The sequence below is a fragment of the Miniopterus natalensis genome, chromosome 10, assembly GCF_054644295.1.
Source record: "Miniopterus natalensis isolate mMinNat1 chromosome 10, mMinNat1.hap1, whole genome shotgun sequence".
Taxonomy (NCBI): domain Eukaryota; kingdom Metazoa; phylum Chordata; class Mammalia; order Chiroptera; family Miniopteridae; genus Miniopterus; species Miniopterus natalensis.
Genome location: NC_142090.1, coordinates 47,045,073 through 47,066,204, shown reverse-complemented (window position 1 = coordinate 47,066,204; position 21,132 = coordinate 47,045,073). Strand labels below are relative to the sequence as shown.

Here is a 21,132-nt window from a genome sequence, read left to right as displayed (position 1 = left end):
CTGTGAGTGAGCTCCTGCTAGCCAGTCCTCCCACTTCCACTAACACTTTACCCTCCTCACCCCCAAACCAAAAAAGCTCCTAATACTGTCCTCCTTCCTCAATCTCAAACATTCTGACTGGAAAATAATCAAGTCACTTACTATGATTACTTTCACCAACTTGCATTCTATTTCTAAATTTGATTTTTACTTAGATAAAAATAACACTTAGGGTTTGGTGATAACAAACCCTAAGTTGTCTGAAACAATCACAAGACATACAAACTACCTTCCGTTTTGAAATCTTGTAAGAAAAGTGTTTCTTCAGCAAGGATCAATCCCAATGCTGACAAATCAAACCAGCTGTTACTATCAAATCAAACCTCATCAAGGACTTTTTAAATTATTTTTAGTTCAATTGAAAAGCCATCCAAAAATTCAATTTATCTTTTTTCAAATTATAAACTACTACTTTCTTTTCTCTATTCATTATTTTAAGTTGTTTATTTATTCATAATCCCAAACTGTTCAAAATTTAAAGTTCTTCTGTTGTTGAATGTTAAGCACTATATATTTTCATCTGAATTTTAACTCTGAGTACAATTATCACATTTAAATTTGCAAATGTTCACTGGACCAGTGTGGCTCGGCAACTGAGCATTGACCTAGGATCCAGGAGGTTCGATTTCTGGTCAGGGTACATGGCCAAGTTGCAGACTCACCATTGATGTTTCTCTCTCTCCCTCTCTCTGAAATCAATAAAGATATATTTCAAATAAATAAATGTATGTGCAAATCTCCAACACAACCACACTGCACAGAACTTGGTTTCCTGGACTGTTTAGGGAGTTAATATTGTAGAATACTTCCTGGGTTGGTGAGGGGGTAGGTGTTCTCTCATAGAAGTAGACAATGTGGTATGTACTGGTTTCTATTATTTTCAAATAGTATGAAACGCAGTATGATTTTTTGAAATTCTTATATTTAACCCTCAAACACTTCATTCTAATCAGAACTTTGAAAAAGCAGACTTTGGTGTGCATCTTGGTCCTATCTAAACACACACGGCCGCAGGAGAAGGAACCACAAGCCATGGATTGTTGACAGATACAAACAGGGTACTCAAGGTCAGTCACAAACAGCATCTGACAGTGGCCTGCACCAGAGACCCTCCAAAAAGACTGGGAGTCCTAGCACATCTACCTAATACGTAGAAACAAACTCAAACAGACAGACAAAATGAGGAGACAAAAAAAAAAAACCTAAGTGAAAAAACAAAAGAATTCTCCAGAAGAAGAGATAAATGAAATGGAGATAAGCAATCTATCACATACGGAGTTCAGAATACTGATCATAAGTATGCTCAACAGCATAAGAAAAGAAATGGAAACAAGGAAATTAAGAATGACATAGTAGAAATTAAAGAACATTGGTAGGAATAAACAGATTAGTGGAAGCTGAGGATCAGATCAGCAAAGTAGAAGACAGAGTAGAAAAAAAATCACTCATTTGGAGAACCAAAGGAAAAAAAACAATTAAAATGCAGGAGGACAGTTTAAGGGAGCTGTGGAACAACAGGAAATGTAACAATATTCCCATCATAGGAGTGCCACAAGAGGTAAAAAGTAAGGAAGGGTTAGAACACCTGTTTGAAGAAATAACAGCAGTAAACTTCCCTGACCTGGTTGAGGAAAAGGAAAAAGGTACGCTAGTTCAGGAGGCACAGAGAGTCCCAAGCAAGAAGAATCCGAAGAGGCCCATGCCCAGACACATCATAATTAAAATGCCAAGAATTCAAGACAAAGAGAGAATCTTAAAGACAGCAAGAGAAAAGCAGTCTGTTACCTACAAAGGAGCTGTCAGCTGATTTCTCATCAGGAAGTCTACAGGCCAGAAGGGAATGAAAAGCAAGGATCTGAAATCAAGAATACTCTATCCAGCAAGGCTATCGTTCAAAACAGATGGTGAAATAGAGCTTCCCAGACAAAAAAAAAAAAAAAAAAAAAAAAAAAAAAAAAAAAAAAAAGGCTAAAGGAGCTTATCACCACCAAAACAGCAGACTGCTCTAGTAAGTTGAAATAGAATGAGAAACATAGGCATAAAGAAATAAAATGGCAATAGGTAAGTACCTATCAATAATAACCTTAAATATAAATGAATTAAATGTTCCAATCAAAAGACACGGGGTAGCTAAATGGATAAGAAAACAAGACCCAAATATATGCTGACTTCAAGAGACCCACCTCAGAACAAAAGATTCACACAGGCTTAAGAAAAAACCAAAAACTTTTGGAGGACTTTAAGGGAGAGATCGACAGCAATACAGTCATAGTAGGGGACTTGAACACTCTACTGACTTTACTGGACAGATCTTCCAGACAAAAAATCCACATGGAATCAGTGATTCTAAATGACACACTAGATCAGGTGGATTTAAATGACATTTACAGAACACTTCCCCCCAAAGCTGCAGAATAGGCATTCTCCTCTAGTGCACATGGGACATTTTCAAAGATAGACCACATGTTAGGACACAAAACAAGTCTCTACAAGTTCAAGAAGATTGAAATCATATCAAGCATATTCACAGAAATCTACACCATGGAATACTATGCAGTTGTAAAAAAGAAGGATCCCTTACCCTTTGAAACAGCATGGTGGGACCTAGAGAGTATTATGCTAAGCAAAAGAAGCCAGTTAGAGAAAGACAAGTATCACAGGATCTTACTCACATGTGGAATCTAATGAACAAAATAAAGTGATGAACAAAATAGATCCAGAGACAAAGAGGCATGAAATAGACCATCAAATCTCACAGAGAAAGTCGGGATGGGTGCGTGGGAAGAGATTAACGTAAGAACTCCCATGCATATATGCATAACCCATGGACAAAGACACAGGGTAGTGAAGGTGAGTTGCAGGGTGGAGGGGGCAAATGGAGGGGGGGGCAAGGGGGACATCTGTAATACTTTCAACAATAAAGAAAAATTAAAATATATAATTAATAAATAAATAAAATAAAACCAGGCAGTTGAACTCTGAGTTATAGTTAACATTACAAAAACACATTGTATTTATAAAGGGAACTGTGTAACACAAGTTAAGTCTTTTTCTGTATTAACCTAGGAAGCACTAAATTTTGGGCATGTATCAGAAGAATTCATAAGTTTTAAGTATAAATAAGTCATAAAATCATGAACTTCTTGAACTCACCAATGACAAAGTCATAGAAATTGTTTTTCATTTAACCATTAAAAACAAAGTAAAACAGAAGCAACTATGAGATAGGAAACGTGGTAGTTAATTTTATGTCAACTTGGCTGAGCCACTGAATGGTCAATATCAAATGTTTGATATTAAGTAAAACATTATTAATTTTTTTTTAGTGTTTTTATTGATTTCAGAGAGAGGAAGGGAGAGGGAGAGAGACAGAAACATCAATGATGAGAGAGAATCATCAATCGCCTGCCCTCTGCATGCCCCCTAGAAGGGATTGTGGAAATCAAACCGTGATCTCCAGGTTCACGGGTTGATGCTCAACCACTGAGCCACACCAGCTGGGCTCAAACACTATTCTTGGTGTTTCTGTGAATATTTTGGGGTGAGATTAAATCAGTGGACTTTGAGTACAGCAGACTGCTCTCTATAATACGGTTGGCCTTCATGTAATTAGTCAAGGCCTAAATAGAACAAAAAGACCAGACTCCCCCAAGTAAGAGAGAATTCTCTAGCAGACTGCTTTTATCTGCAATATCAGTTCTTCCTGGTTCTACCAGACTGTCTTTGAACTGGAACTGAACATCAGCTTGCCTGACTCTCCAGCTTGCCCACCCATTCTGCAGATTTTGGACTTGCCAGCCTCCATAATCATGTGAGTCAATTCCATATAATTAATGTTTCTCTTTACAGATACACACGGTATTGGTTCTGTTCTGTGAAAAACTCTAATATAGGTAAATTATTTAATTTTCATGTTTGTTCAATCATGGATCTTTTGAGTTGGGTAAATAAGAAAATACATTTCTTTCAGGTGATTAAGAAAGATGCCATCAATGTGTACCCCAAAGCAAATTGTTGTTTCTATTTTAAAGCTTGCTTATATTTTACTTTTTGTTTTTCCTTCATTGTTTTTTAAATTCATCTTCTCAGATTTATACTGTTTTTAGAACTTAAATTTAATTCAAGTTCATTAAATAGTTATAAAGTTTCTTATCAAATTATCTGCCATAAAAGATCAATCTTTACATCTAGGATGGGAATTCTTAAACCCATCTTTGTATATAATAAGAACATTCTGGAGAGCATAACAGATATGAAAGATTAACATGATAAACTATACTTCAGTCATCAAGGGTTTCAAATAGATCACTCAAAGCACAATTACTCCATTTACTCATATATCAACACTTATTATAAACTTATATACAAAGACTAACACAAAATTAACATAATAAAGGTACAAGTGAATTATACATTTATGAAGTCATTTCCAAGTTTCTAAATTTTAAAGAAGTGTAAAAATTAATGTTTTTAATATTTGTTTAGTATAATTAAGTGTAGACTTACAGTGGAAACATTGAGTGAGTGGCTTATATAAAACTGAGTTCATACCAAATTATAATTTCATTATTCATCAGTCTAGCTTGCCAATTTTCTGATTAAGTAATGTATATAAAAACAGATACTTACACAAGAAATTTTAAATGGTGCGAATGTTATAGGGTCTTCTCCATACAAAGGCCAATAGCGCTCACATTTTTTCTGTTGTCCAAAAAAAAAAAAAAAAAAAAAAAAAGAAGTTAGTAATCTGTAGCAAAGTTTTTCTTGAACTTTATAAATAGAAATGTTTTGTGCCCTGGTGTTTAGCTTGTTGTTCCCAGAAAACAGAAAAATTACCATCAGTTAGGCAAGGAGCTGATAGAGCTCATATTTATCCATTGTTCTTAAAGATGGGCTATAGTGTCCTCTCCAAGATTAATCATAAGAGCATTATTAACATCCTCCTCCACGGGGAAAAAAACCTGCTTTTACAAAAAGTGCCTGGCACAAGATCATTTAGAATGAAGGGTTGCTAGGCAAGTTTTAAGCCTATAAAATGGCAATCTCTGTAATATCTGGCTGAATTCTCATTAAATGTAAAATTTGTGGCATAGTCGAAAGAGCATTCAACTTGGTATCAGAAGAATTTTATAAGTACTAATTTTCCTGTTTAATTGATCTTTAGTTCCTTTACCTGTAAAAATAAGAACAGTATATTTCAAATGTTCTATTGATGTAAAACCTCATCAATACAAGCATAATGTATAATTTACACTATCCACTTTTATTTGAAATTACATAAAGTGTAACCAGTTTCCCCTCTTACCTTCCCGTTTTAAACAGGTATAGAAATAGAACACTCAATTTTCATTGGCTTTCTAATATCAAACCCCATCATTTTAGAAAATTAAGTAAGTAAATGAAAGCCTAACTTAATTAGAATATACAATGATTCTGATGCCAAGAAATGATACAATTTTATCAAAACCCAGTAAGATGAAAGCCTTTAAATAACAATCTAACTTAAACCCTCAAGGCAGTGGGAAACGTATCAGTTCTTACTAAGTTCCTGTAGCTTCATACATAGTAAGTGGAATTATTACCTACAGGCTAGAATTAACCGAAAGCTGACAATACTGCTCAGAAAACAACAAAGTAGAACTGTCTAGTATATTAGTTTTGATTTGTAAAATATTATTAGTATTTTAGAAGGCTTAAAACCTCAGACCTCATTTCCCAGTAGTTTATAGAAAATGGTAAAGTTAATTAAAATATGTTTGAGGATTTTTTTTTTCTACCTTGTAAAGTTTTAACATCTTGAAGTAAACAGAAAACAAGTTATACAAGATTAACTTAGTAAGAATTGAAGCTGTGTTACTAACATACCACAGTAACTGAGTAAGGATTATATTGGTATTTATACTCCAGGTATAAACTCATGACTATTAATATCAAAAACTGTGTTAAGCATCATACACACACAACCTATAATTATATATCATTCATGTTAGAGATGAGAAAAGTGAAGCTCACAGGGGGCAGTTCACTGTACCATGGTCAAAACTGCTAGTTAAGTGTACGTTTGTTTGATTTCATTATTTATGCTCTTTCCATTATGTCACATTCTAAGTCGAGATTTAAGTCAAGCGTATCAGACAAATTAACAGGCGCTAACTCACTGACTATTTACTACTAATGAAACACTATCAATTCCAAAATCTTTAGTTTCAAAAAACTTTGCACTCAAAACAACTTAATTTTTCATCAAGTATTATTACTGATATACAATGGAAACTTATTAACAGAATGAAAAGAGAAATAAGTCCTAAACCTTAACAGCAACTTAAGAAAATATTAGGAGAGTAAAATTTAAATTTTCTAATAAAATCAATTACATATAATAATGGTACTGAACTACATACTAACAGTACTTAAACAGATAAATTAACAATTTCCCAGTCTGTATAATTTCTAATTTTAGAACATATTCATTTTCTGTCCAATATTACCGAATACTTCCACAACTGGTAAAAATTTGATTGGAAGGAATGACAAAAACTATCAGTTCAAATAAGCTTTTCCAGTGATTTATGTATTATAACATCTCACACAACTGAGAGATGTATACTATCTTGCTTTTGCAACATACCCTTTACTGAAAAATAAAATTTGAATAATTTTTACAACAAAATAAATTTTACTTTAATTAATGAATCACATTAGTATAAGGAAACTTCAAATCACCACATAACTTGTTTATGTAAGTTTGATTTAGGTGTCAGATTTATAGAAGACCACACATAAGCTTCATTTAATACCTATTCTATAAATATAAAATCACCTCCAAAAATGAAAACACAGTAGTTGATGCTGCAGGAGATCAAACAGGTCTGGAACTAATTTCACTTGCACAAGGCATAAAAACACCATTATTAAAAATTTCAGGTTAAAGGATTTTCTTTAAAGATAGCATAAACAAACAAAAACTGTAGTGGCATTTGCAAATCAAAATATTCAAGTTGTAAATTTATTAATAATTAATCAGAATTATTTTATTTAACTCACTTTCATTGCTCAATTTTATTCCTATTTTTAAAATACCTATTTCAGTCCATAAATCATATTCTACTGAGAACACCATTAAATATTTGAAGACTAACAATAAAAATCTGTTATTTTAATTATATAATAAAATGTACTTGTATTTTGTTCCTTTAATCCAATAAAAGCAATAGCACACACAAAAAAAGTACCTACTTTAATTACTAGGGCCCAGAATATAATAAAAGACCAGGAATATATATCCATAGAAATGAAGTGACAAAAAGGATAAGCCATAATTATTTTAAGTGTTAACAGATATACATACCCTTCCCATCTCAAATTCTCGACAGGCCATTACAATGATCTAAAAAAGAAGTGGGGGTGGGATAAGAGGAAGAATTTATCAGTTAAATACAATTTTCTCTTTTTAATAAAATATAAATTTCAAGAATTACTTTTTACTCTGAGCAAAAGTATATTTGGCCTATCAAAAAAAACAGTTTTAATATGAAAAATATGAGTTACATAAATGAGCAAAATTGCACCTTCCAAACAAGGGCTATATAGCAATAAGTTAAACTGACTTCAACTGACATGATGTATTCAATTTGAATTAAATTTTATGAATCTTATAGATTTCTGACTTGAAATTACATTTAATAAAATTATCTAAAGGTTAAATGCATTTAACTGTCTTTAATTGTAAGGGTATTACATTTGCTTCCCCATTCTACATTTTATAATGTAATGTTTCAAATATAAAGCAAAATTGAAATAATTTTAGAGTAAACACTATATATAACTGCCATCTGTATTCTACAATTAATATTTCACTATACTTGATTTATCACATAGCTATTCCTCTATCTATATATCAATTCATCTTATTTGGTAGCTGCCTTATTAGTTATTGACATAGGACAAAGTTTAAAGTGTTACCACACTTTCTTCCTTAAAATCAATGATACATCCTAGAATCAGTTTCTGACTTTTTAGTAAACATTACCTATAATTAAGATATCATTATGGCTAAAAAGTGCTTCCAAGTCTTAATTCAGTAAAACATCCTATGTCACTACATGTAATACTTCTCAACATAGATTATGAAAAGTAAATTACTTACTACAACATTGTACTCCCATATCATCCTCCAAAAATCTATTACTGTATTTGCTAAGGGACCTTGGGTTGCCACATATGCTTTTGGCCCATAAACACCCTAAAATGGTTAAAAGCAAATTTCATTATGATTACCAAAAATACTTCCTCACCTAAATTTTAAGGTTTCAAATTTTATTAGTAATACTGCTGCTTTCAACTAAAGCATTTCCAAAAATTTTTCTTTCATAGTACATAAAAGCATGACAAAATACTATAATCAATTCACTTCAGCTTTTGGAAAAATGTTATTACTTTTGTGTATTAATTAGACACAATACACAGAATTAGTATTAAACTACCTAAAGTTAATTTAAAAATTATTAGTTACCTAGGAATTAAAAACAAAAGCCCCAATACTAAGTCAACAAAGTTAACTGCAGCAGAAACATAAATGCATTTTTTTATTCTAAGAACAAAAATAAAACTAGCTAATAGTTCTTTCTTAGCTAGATTTTTTCCATAGCTACACTTTCAATTATTTATTTAATTTAAAGTTTATTGCATGCCTACTATATGTTTCTAATAATGAACCTGAGATTAAACCAAACAAGATCACACAGTAAAATCTAAACCAGCATGCAACAGAATGCAACAACTCAATGTTATTAAAGTGCCATTAAAAACTAGAACTTTTAACAAATGTCCTATAACAAACATGTAACAAACGTTTATAGAAGAACATAAACATGAACAACATTTGAAACAGCAAAATCACTTATGTATTCGTTTTTTGTTTAACCTATTTGTTTGGGGTTTTGTAATAAAACTGTTGGGAAAAACAGATTTTTATTTGAAACCATGAGCGTTCAATGCTGACATAGAAAATATTAATTTTACCACATAACTCTTACCACTTTAATTCTTTTGTCAACAAAATACAGTATTAAACTTTGTATAAATACCATATGTAAAATAACTAAAATTACGCTCTCATATAATTAGAAAGATTCAAAAACACAGAGCAGCTAATGGAATAGTGTCTTACTTAATCAAATAGCAGTTTGAATATATCTCTGTATTGATAACCATGTAAAAACTTAAGAACACTAGAAGACAAAGTACATAAAAGGGCTGTGATTTTGTTTTTTTCTTTTCCTGTCATCATGTTTAGGCAATTTAAAATAATTTAATAAACTAGTATGAAGGAAGACATTAAGTATGGCAGAGAAATATTTAAAGTTAATATACATACCTTAATAAAATTAGCATTGATATAATCTGAATCTTGAGAAGGAGTCTTTAGAGTCAACTTAACTCGGCTGTGATCAACTATAAGAAAAAAAAAAGCTTTCACAAATTATGTCCTATTGGCATCCAGGTGTTTTCTAATGAACCATAAGTAAGATTTAAATAAATAACTAAAAGTATTTACTTGGAAAAACAGTAAAAATTGACTCTGGGTATCAGAAGGATAATTTCTAAGATCATATCAACAGGAAGTCATTCTTTTTTTTCTTCTTTTTTTAGTTAATCTTTAACCGAAGGATATTTTTTCCATTGATTTTTAGAGAGAGAGAAAGGGAGGGGGTGAAGGGGGAGAAAGGGAAAAAGAGAAACATCGATGAGAGAGAGAGACACATTGATTGGTTGTCTCCCACACAAGCCCTAACCGAAACCAGGGATTGAACCCCCAATACTTTAGTGCATAGGCTGATGCTCTGATCACTGAGCCACACTGAATAGGGCAGAAGTCATTCTTTAAAAACAAAAATCTGATGATGAAAAGCTGGGTTTTAAAGATGCAATCAGTATAATCTCAGGAGCTCTTTTAACATACAAATTCCTGGGAATCATCCCATATTTAGTACTAGACAAGAGTCTGGGTTTTAAATCTCTGTGGCTTTTACAAAACATACCATGTGGTGAGCACTAAGTTCATTTGCAAAAATTCTTATTTATACTATTTATTATTTGGTAATGTCTACTTAGGATATAAAAACAACCTTTATAGTAAAGTCCAAAAATATAAATTTTATAAAATTGTGTAGGTTTATTTTTAAAATAAAAGTAATATATATGATTTTTAAAAATTAAACCTTAAAGAAGATATAAAATGAAAAGCAATCTTTCCCTGTCCTTGTATTCTAGGGAATTCTAGGGCTCTCTCTTTCCCAACAAAGATACCATATTAAGGTTCTTTTTTGCCTTCCAAAAGTAATTTTTATGCGTATACCTAAATACTTTGAAAAACCACACAAATGCAATCATACTATACATGTTGTTCTGTATCTGTTCCTTTTTCAGCCTCTATTCAAAATATCTCAAAGGTAGAGAGACTTTGTATAATAGTTGGTTTACCACTGAATACTCAAGAAAATATTTCTGGGGATTATGAATCCAAATAATTACAGAGGCTCCCAAATGATACTCGAGACTGGTGCCAGGGTTCTATGTGCAAGCTGGGAATTTTTGAAATTTTCTATGATGAAAAATTTTATGCATATATAAAAATATAATAATATAATGAATCCCCATATATCCATTACCAGGCTTCAATAATTATTAATGTTTTACTACTCTTATTTCATCTACCTCTAATCATACAACAGCTAGGAGCTGGAGAAAGCAAATTACAACACAAGATCCCTGAGTCCCATAGTGTAGTAAGTTTAATTCAGTAACTTCAAAATGGGATACAGAAATGGCTTTTTATAAAAAAACTTCTAAAGCACAGGGAGATTTTGTAGTCACTACTTTATACCCCATACAATCACAGTATGTTATTGAGAATTTAAAAATTAATATTATGCTGCTTATATAATACATCATCATGTGTATTTTAACATTCTTCACTGGTACTGCTATTAAGCATAAAAATAAGTAGACAGAACGTAAAGAATAACAGCAATGAAAACAATCATTTCTTCCCATGGTTTTGCTGGCTGCCTCTAGAATTCTCCAAGAGCCCAACTCCAAATAGATAAAAATCAATGTTGGCTACCCAAGGGGCCCTTTAAACCAGAAACCTTTTTTCTTTTTGAACAAACATCAACAACCTATGGCAACAAAAAGAAAATAGATAAGATTGTGACCAAGGAAAGAGAAACCTCGGAGTAACTAAATCTCGGTCTAAGAAATAAAAGGATCTCCATAATTAACATTAGATAGAGTACCCTGACCCCATCACTCCTAAAGCCTAGCCAACTCAGTTTCTCAACACACAAAGCACAGGTCATCCTTGACACAAGGAGTACCTAGAAATTTCTTAATTGTGGTACTGGCTTCAATGTTTTAGTATAAAATAAACCAAATATCCAAGATAGCTCCAGAAAAAACTTAATTGATCTTTGAATAGTGATGAAGCTACTTTTAATTGATCAAAGCAAGGATGTCTACTCTTGTCACTTCAAGTCAACATGACTGTCATCATTTGCAGATGGCATGATTCTGTATGTAAAAAATCCTAAAGGATCCACAGAAAACTACAAACTAATAAATGAGTTCAGGAAGATCACTTGATTAAAAAAACACCAATATACAAATGTAAATTGTATTTCTATATACAGTTGACCCTTAAACAAAGTATGGGTTAGAGACACTCACTCCCCTCCATGCAGTCAAAATCCGTTTACAACTTTTGAGTTCCTCAAAACTTAAGTTGTCCCTCGCTATCTGTGGGAGATTTACTTGCAAATACCAAAATCTGCAGATGCTAAAGACCCCTATATAAAATGGCATAGATCAATGCATAGTTGGCCCTCTGCATCCATGGACTCCCAACCTCAAATCGAAAATAGTAGCTACTGAAAAAAATCGTGTACAAATGGACCCACACAATTCAAACCCATGCTGTTCAAGGGTCAACTGTATCAGTAAAAAAGAATTTGAAAATAAAATTAAAATAATTCCATTTACAACAGTTAAGGAATTTAAAAAAAAAAAAAAGACAGGACTTGTACACTGAAAATCACAGAACACTGCTGAGAGAAATGAAATAAAATCTAAATAAATGACATTCCACATTCATAGACTGAAAGAGTCAATATGTTTTAAGGTGATAGTTCCTCTCAAAATGATCAATAAATTCCTACTGGGATTTCTGCAGAAATTGACAAGCTGATCCTACAATTTATATTGAGATGCAAAGGACCCAAAAGAACCAAACTAATTTTTAAAAATAAGAATACAGTTGGAGTGACTTACACTTCTTGCTTAAAATTTACTACATAGCTGTACAGTAATCAAGACAGCATGATTTTATATGTCCATATAAAAATTTGTATGGAAATGTTTATAACAGCATTGTTCATAATGCCCTTCAACTGGTAAATGGTTAAACAAAATGTAGTGTATACCATACAATGGAATATTAACTGTACAACAGAAAGAAATGAACTACAGTACCGAATGCATGTTACATGGATGAATCAAAAAACTTGCTAAGTGAAAAAAAATCAGACACAGAAGACTACATACTGTATAATTACATTTACATGAATTTCCAGAAAAGGAAAATCTATAGACACATAAAGCAGAGAAAGCATGGGGCATAAATGATCTTTTTGGAGTGATGGAAATGTTCTAAAAATGTATTGTGTTGATGGTTGCACAACTATACAAATTTAGTAAAAATCACTGAATTGTACACTTACAATGGGTAAATTTCATAGCATGTAAATTATATCTCAATAAAGCTGTTTTAAAAAATACTGTATCTGCAAGCTCTGGACATGCTAAACATTAAACATGCAAAAGAAATTGATGACTTAACATTCTTATAATGGTAAGTAAACATACATCTCTAAGTACAATTACTTTCAATATAATTTTCTAAATTAAAGTGACTAGAAACTTATTGGAAACAGACTTATCAAACCTTATAAGATTTAAAGGAAAAAAGGCAATGCCACTCTGACTATAGCACAGTGATTAAGAGCTCAGGCTCTAGGGCAAGATTTCTCAACCTCGGCACTATGGACATTTTGGACTTGGATAATTCTTTATTGTGGAGAGGCTGTGGCCTCTGTACTGTACACATACTATACCCACTAGATGCCAGAAGCCACCTGTCTACTGCACAGCCAGTTCTGACAACCAAAATGTCTCTGCACATTGCTAAATGTCCCTTGAGGGACAAAATCGCCCTAGCTGAGCACCAATGTTCTGGATATAAAGTGCCTGGCTTTAAATTCTCATCAACTCTATTGGCTGTTTGACAAGCTATAGAACCTCAATATGCCTCAGTTTCTCATCTGCAAAGTGGCATATTATAGTATTTACTTCATAGTTTTATTGATTATGGCAAACAATCCATTTACTACAGATACTGGCAAACGATACAAAATTAGGGCTGTTATTTTTCAGAGGGCCAGTTAAACGACACACCATTGACCCTCCGTCTCTATTTAAAATTATGAAGTGTCCCAATTCTATTCTCAGCTTTCTCTATGCTCCATATTCCTACTATATTATTGTGAACACAGTACTACTCACCGTTTGACAGACAACCTATGTTATTTGTATTCATTCTACGACACCTTGACCAAAATATAAACTTCGTAAGGGCAGGAGATTTTACCACTTTGTTTTCTACAGTATTCCCAGGGCTACAGTACATATAAAATCAATGAATGAAACATAACATATAAAAACAGAAACCTGGAGCTGTTTAAGATTTATTTCCTCAGATGATAGAAAAAGGTGGAGAAACTGTCTTTTTAAGAGTGTATGTATTAATTCCAAGCACAGTAAGAGTATTTCAAGATTATCTTGTTTAACAAACACTGTCCAGAAGAAACTCATACCATCCACTATTCTGAGGTGAGCTGGAATGAAAGTGGAGTGTACCTTCCAAAAGCTTAATGGGTGGTTAGTAAGCTATTTGAGAATATAAATACATTATTATTACTAGAATATAATGCTATCAGTACAGAGTGGGGTAAAAGTAGGTTTACAGTTTTGAGTATGCAAAACACAGAGTTTAATCAACAAAGGTTCTTTTTAAAAATAAGAGTTTACTGATTTTAAGAAAGGAAGAAAGGGAGAGAGAGAGAGAAAAAAAATATCAATGTGAGAACACAACATAGATTGAGTGGGAATCAAACCAGCAAACTCTGTGCACAGGATGACGCACAATAAACTGAGGCACACTGGCTAGGGCTTAACAAAGGTTCTAACTGTGAATAAACATCAAATAAAAGTTAATATTTTATCATTTTACAAAATTTATTTACTTTTATTGAATTATCTGTCTATAATATATATATTTTAATTGACTGATTTTAAGAGAGAGAGAGAGAGAAACATTAATTTGTTGTTCTACTTATTTATGCATTCACTGGTTGCTTTTTGTATGTGCCCCAACCAGAGATCAAACCTGCATCTTGGTATATCGAGACCATGCTCTAACCAACTGAGCTACTCGGCCAAGGCCTATGTTATTTTAACAAAATAACTTTGAACAGGGAATCCACAAAAAGATATTCTTACTTGAATTTTTCAGTATTTAAAAGAAACTTAAGCCCTGACAGGTATGGCTCAGTTGGCTGGGTGTCATCCCAGGCACCAAGGAGACCGGGTCACTGGTTTGATTCCTGGTCAGAGCACACACCCATGTGCAGGCTTGATCTCAGGTAGGGAGCATGCGGGAGGCAGCCAATGCTTCTCTCACATTGATGTTTCTCTCTCTCTCCACCTCTTCCCCTCTAGAATCAATAAAAACACATAAAAAAGTAAAAATAAAACTACCATTAGAAGGAAAACCAAGAAGCATAAATACAAATTATTATCATGTAGTGTAAAGAGGTTAACTACTACCTCCTGAACATTCAAACTCAAAAACACTAAAGCGAGTGTAGGCTACAAACTGCTAATTAGCATGTCTTTCTATGAAGGGCATTTCAAACTTACATGGCAGTATGTCCTTATATCTGTTCTTTTTAACATTTTCTTCTTTTTCTCCAGTGGCTGTGGGATAAATCTTTTCTGTTCTATATTTGGTAGACAATCTTCTTAATCGCTTAAAATACAAAAGAAAAAGAAAATTCAAGTTTAGAAAAACGTTACTAATTTCAAATTTTCAATGATTTACAAATAGCTCTTCACTGAATTTTGCTAACCCCAATTCCTCACAACTAATTTCCCTAAGTTCACAGTATCTCCCCACCCCTTAATAACTAACCCCAATGATGACTTGCTTTAACTAAGTGCAAATATAAGATTAACATTCCAAATAGCAGTGAAAGAAAGAAAACTAGAATAACTAAGTAATTTTGTCAAAGAAACTAATAAAGCTGAGTCAGAATATTTAACTCGGTCCTTTAACTTACTCAAATAATTTTTGTGTTTCAACAAGGGGTTCCAAAAACCAAGTTTTAAAACCATGCCTAGAGACTTCCAGTCACAATGGCAGTGTAGGTAAACATGGTACTAGCCACCTCACAGAAACACATCAAAATTACAACTAAACTACAGAACAACCATCATTCAGAACCGCCTAAATAGAAGTCCTACAACTAGGGAATTAAAGAAGCAGCCGCATGTAGACTGGTTGGAAGGGTGGAGACATGAAATGGGCTGGTCCAACAACCACATGTGGTGGATAAAACTGTGAGGTACATTTCAGGTGCAGAGGTTCCCACTGAGGAGAAAGGGGTCCCAGCCCTAGGATGCAGTGCCAGGAAGAGTATTTCTCATAACATCTGGCTATAAAACCAGGGGGACTGAGGCTGAGGGAGACTGTGGGCGGCTGGAGTCCCAGGCAGTTCCTCTTAAAGGGTCTGCGCATGGACTAACTCTGAGACTCCCTCCCTCTGAGCTCTAGTGCTGAGGCAGCAACTTGAAAGACACTAGAGACATATGGGGGTAACTGAATTGTTTACCCTTAGGGTGAGAGCTGGGGATTTCTCCCAGACAGAAGCTCTGGTAGAGGTCATTGTTCTTTTGAGGTTTTGAGAAGTCCTCCCCCAACAGAGCTGCCAAGCAGCTCTGAGACTCCATCAACCTGGCTCACACTGTTTGACCTGCCCTGGTGACTAATACTCCAAATAGCACCCAAATTTCAGCCCTACCAAAGCTATTTCCAATGGCTTTTCCATACAAGTCACTTCTCTTGGCTCATACTTCAGATTTTCCTAAAATCTCTCAAACAAGCAGCATCTAGCCTCAGTGTACCCTGTACCTCTTGCTAAGTGGCCCCAGGTCAGGCATCAGCAGTAACCAGCCTTGGTGTGCAGCTTGACCTCACCAGGGCACCTCCAAACCCAAAAAAAATAGCGGTCATCTGCAGATCACTTTGTACCTCATGCCAAGTGGCCTCGAGCAGAACACAGGTGGCAGCTGACCTTGACCTGCAACCTCCTGGGAGGCCCCAGAGCCAGTGAAGCCAGTGGACAGCTTCAGACCATGTCGAAGCACCACCACCCAACCACCTCCACAAGTGACACACTCAAGGAGCAGACTCAGCAGCACCAGAGTCCCACTGAAGTAACTCCTTCTCTATGCGGTGGGCTCCGGTACAGCTGATCCTCCACAGTGGCTGGAGATCAGTAGTGCAGTCAGTCCTTGCAGCTGACCGGCCTGGGGGTAAATCCCTTCTACTGACGTGCCAGCAGCAATCAAAGCTCAACTACAACAGGAGGTATACAGAGGCCTCACTGCGGGTGGGTCACCCAGCTTAGGTGATCAGGGAGGAAGCGCCACTGGACCTTACAGAACAAATACTACATAAGGCAACTCTACCAAGCTGGGGAAACATTTAGCAGCTTTACCTAATACACAGAAATAAACACATGGAGGCTAACAAAATGAAGAGACAAAGAAACATGTTCTAAATAAAAGAACAGAACAAAACTCCAGAAAAAGAACTAAACAAAATGGAAACAAGCAATCCACCAGATGCACAGTTCTAAATACTGGTTATACTGATGCTCAATGAACTTACAGGAAGAGTAGATGAACTTAGTGAGAACTTCAACAAGGAGATAGGAAACATAGAAATAAGAGAAAACACAAAAAAGAACCAATCAGAAATGAAGAATACACTAACTGAAATGAAGAATACATTACAAGGAGTCAACAGTGGAGTAGGTAAAGCAGAGGATCAATTCAGAGATGTGAAAGATAAGAGAGTGGAAAACACCAAATCAGGACAGCAAAAAAAAAAAAAAAAAAAATCCCAGAAAACGAGTACAGTATAAACGGCCTCTGGGACTGCAAGCATACCAACATTTGCATCATGATAGTACCAGAAGGAGAAGAAAGATATTGAAAATATGTTTGAAAAAACAATGACAGAAATCATCCCTAACTTGGTGAAGGAAATAAACATACAAGTCCAAAAAGATGAACCCAAAGAGGCCCACACCAAGACACATCATAATTAAAACGCAAAAGGATACAGAGATTCCAAGGTGGTGGTGGATTAAATGGAAGCTACAATGACACTCTCCCAGGGCCAAACTGGAATTACAACTAAAATATAGAAAAACCATCTTGAATAATCAACTGAAGATTAGCTGGAAACAGCGCTTATAACTGAGGACCTAAAGTGGAGACCACACAGAAACTGGTAGGAAGTGTGGAGGTGCAATAGGGCTGGCTGGGATCTCACACGCAGCAGCTGAAGGTCTGGAAGGATATCTCAGCTTTGTGGGGTTCACACTGAGAACTCTGGGGTCTAAATCCCAAGCTGGGCTCCCCAACCCAGAGCACCAGAACTGAGAAAGGTACCCACATAAAAACTGGCTGTGAAGAGCAGCCGGGTTTCTGCCTGCCAGGGAGAGATGGCTGGTAATGCAGGCACACTCTTAAAGGGCCAATGCACAAAATTCCATGTGCAGCCAAGCACCTTGGGCTCCAGCACAGAGAGGGCAAAGTAGACTAGAGTTGTATGAGAAGAATCCAGGGTTAGGGGTTCTGGGGAAAGAGCTTGGAGGGTGGCCATCTAGATTCCTGTGCTGAGTCATTCCCCAATACTGCAGAGGAAATATTTCTCAGGCAGACCTTTACCACCCAAGCAGCTTTTGCCTGCGTGGGAAACAACTGCCCTACACTTTAGAAAACTTCTCACTCTCCCCCCACACCCGCCCGTGGAGTTTACACTTTCCTGTGGTCTGCAGCCTGAGGCTCATTAAGAGACTAAGAATAACAATCAGCCTGCAGGCAGAGGTGGACCTCTGGGTGCTTTGTCATTGCCTGATTTGCTTCTGGACCCAGTCTTGGGAAAGCAGACATTGGTGCACATCTTGGTCCTTTCCAAATGCACCCAGCTTCAGCAGAGGGAACCACAAGTTGTGGAATATGCAAAACTTCAAACTGCGTCTGACACTAGCCTGCACCAGAGACCATCCAAAAGCCTGGAATTCTCAGCAGATGTACCCAATACACAAAACAAGTCCAAACAGGCAGGAAAAATGGGAAGATGAAAAAACAAGCCCCAAATGAAAGAACAAAAGAATTTCATAAGAAAAGATACATGAAATGGAGATAAGCCATCTATCATAGATATAGAGTTCAGAATACTGATCATAAGGATGCTCAACAGCATGAGAAAAGAAATGAAAACTATGAAGGAAATGAAGAATGACAAAGCAGAAATAAAAAATACATTGGAAAAAATAAACAGCAGAGTAGGGGATGCTGAGGATTGGATCAGTGAATTAGAAGACCAGGTAGGAAAAAAATCACTCAGAGACCCAAAAAGAAAAAAATGGAACAGTTTCAGTTTGAGGCAGCTGGAGGACAACATGAAATGTAACAATATTTGCATCACAGAAATGCCAGAAGATGTAGAAAGTAAGCAAAGGTCAGAGAACCTGCTTGAAGAAATGATGGCAGTAAACTTCCCTAACCTGGTCAAGGAAAAAGTCACACTAGTTCAGAAGGCACAGAGAGTCTCAAGCAAGAACCCAAAGAGGCCCAAGCCCAGACACATCATAATTAAAATGCCAAAATTTCAAGACAAAGAGAGAATCTTAAAGGCAGCAAGAGAAAAGCAATCTGTTACCTATAAAGGAACTCCCATAAGGATGTCAGCGACTTTTCATCAGAAATTCTACAAGCCAGGAGGGAATGGCATGAAGTATTCAAGGTAATGCAAAACAAAGATCTGAAACCAAGAATACTCTATCCAGCAAGACTATCATTCAGAATAGATGGTGAAATGAAGAGCTTTCCAGACAAAAAAATGCTAAAGCAGTTTATCACCATCAAACCAGCATTGCAAGAAATGTTAAAGAGACTACTGTAATAAGATGTTGAAATAGAGAGAATGAGAAACATAAGCATACAGAAATAAAATGATAGTAAATACCTATCAACAATAGCCTTAAATACAAATTGATTGAATGTTCCAATCAAAGGACATAGGATAGCTGAATGCATAAGAAAACCAGACCCAACTATATGCTGTCTACAAGAGACCCACCTCAGAACAAAAACTCACACAAGCTAAAAAAAACACACAACAACAAAAAAACAAAACAATAAAAACATCTGGAGGACTTTAAAGGAGAAAGCAACAGCAATACAGTCATAGATTTTAACACCCCACTGACTTCACTGGCTAGGTCTTCCAGACAAAAATACATATGGAAACAGTGACTCTAAATGACACACTAGATCAGATGGATTTAATTGACATTACGGAACATTTCACTCCAAAGCTACAGAATAGGTATTCTCCTCAAGTGCACATGGGACATTCCCAAAGATAGACCACATGTTAGGATGGGGGGGGGAGGTGAAGAGGATCAATGAGGAAAAAGGGCACATCTGTAATACTTTCAATAAAGGTAAATTTAAAAATAATAAGTAAATAAATAAAAATACAAAAGGATAAGGACAAAGAATCTTAAAAGCAGCAAAAGAAAAGCAGTTAGTTACCTACAAGGGAGTCAGCTGACTCAACAGAAATTGTGCAGGCCAGAAGGGACTGGTAACACAATATTCAAAGTGATGAAAAGCAAGGGCCTACAACCAAGATTACTCATTTAGAATCAAGGAATGATAAAGAGCTTCCCAGAGAAGAAAAAGCTAAAGGAGTTAATCACAAATCAACATTATATGAAATGTTAGGAGGCAGGTTGGCTAAGATCGTGGCTATGGTCCTACTCTGTTCCTCTGATCTTCTGCTGGGGCCCGGGGCCCACATAGAGGCCCCTGCGGTGAAGACTCTCTGACCCCAGGGAAGCTTGCCCACCTCCCCTGAAGGATATTTGCGATTACAATGAAGTGAACATGGCATGTATTCTGGAACAGTGGAAGAAAGATGATGACCTAGAAGGAGGAGACCTCCCAGAGCACAACAGACCCTCAGCTCCTCTGGATTTCTCACAGGTATCCCATCAGGCAAGCCAGAGAGCATATTTAAAATAATGAAGAAAGGGAAGAAATTCCTGTTTGTTAACTACATCAGGAAGCCCCAGGGAGAAGGACAGGGAAGAAATCACCAGCCTCTGGCCCAAGGCAGCCTTTCCAATGCCAGCTACGACATCCAGAGGTTCATTGTGGGCCAGACCATTCCATCTTCATGCTGTGTGATGGGAGCTACATCTGGGAGATCAAGGACTTTTGGGTCAGTCAGGACAGGTGTGCTGATGATGTCACTCCGGAGGGACAGGTGTACCCTGGCAAAGGAGGAGGAAGCAAAGAGAAAAAAGCAAGCAATAAAAGTACAAGAAGGAGGGAGACACAAAATCTTAGGCTTCAAAGGAAGGCATTCGAGCTGGAAATAGATGAGAAGATCTGTATCAGGGCAGCTGTGGACTCTGCCTGGAATACATGGGATAGTTCTCAGCCAGGGCTCACAGGGGTGGGAAACCGTACACTGGAAAGAATTCTAGTTTTCTATATAGAGGATCTGCCACATGAACAGCTTGTGGTCAGAGTAAGAATTACTCTGTTGAAAAGGCTTCAATAAGATAAGTTTTGTATGAACATTAGGCACTGCCAAATTCAGGTTTACTATAA

At 35.6% G+C, this 21,132-nt stretch overlaps 1 protein-coding gene and 1 pseudogene across 4 annotated transcripts in view; one reads left to right on the top strand and one right to left on the bottom strand.

The window, feature by feature from the left end:
• Positions 1-21,132, bottom strand: part of PTPN12 (protein tyrosine phosphatase non-receptor type 12) — a 96,979-nt gene that overhangs the window by 33,396 nt on the left and 42,451 nt on the right. For 3 of the 4 annotated variants that reach the window (XM_016219581.2, XM_016219578.2, XM_087821116.1), the window contains exons 2-6: positions 15,073-15,181; positions 9,416-9,492; positions 8,186-8,281; positions 7,388-7,426; positions 4,669-4,740 (exon numbers count right to left, since the gene is read on the bottom strand). In XM_016219581.2, the coding sequence (XP_016075067.2) occupies positions 4,669-4,740; positions 7,388-7,426; positions 8,186-8,281; positions 9,416-9,492; positions 15,073-15,181 (393 nt within the window). Of the gene's footprint in view, positions 1-4,668; positions 4,741-7,387; positions 7,427-8,185; positions 8,282-9,415; positions 9,493-15,072; positions 15,182-20,612; positions 20,669-21,132 lie in introns of those variants that run through there. The other variant, XM_016219580.2, reaches the window with a different exon arrangement.
• On the top strand, positions 16,662-20,952 carry LOC107542303 (LRP chaperone MESD pseudogene; annotated as a pseudogene).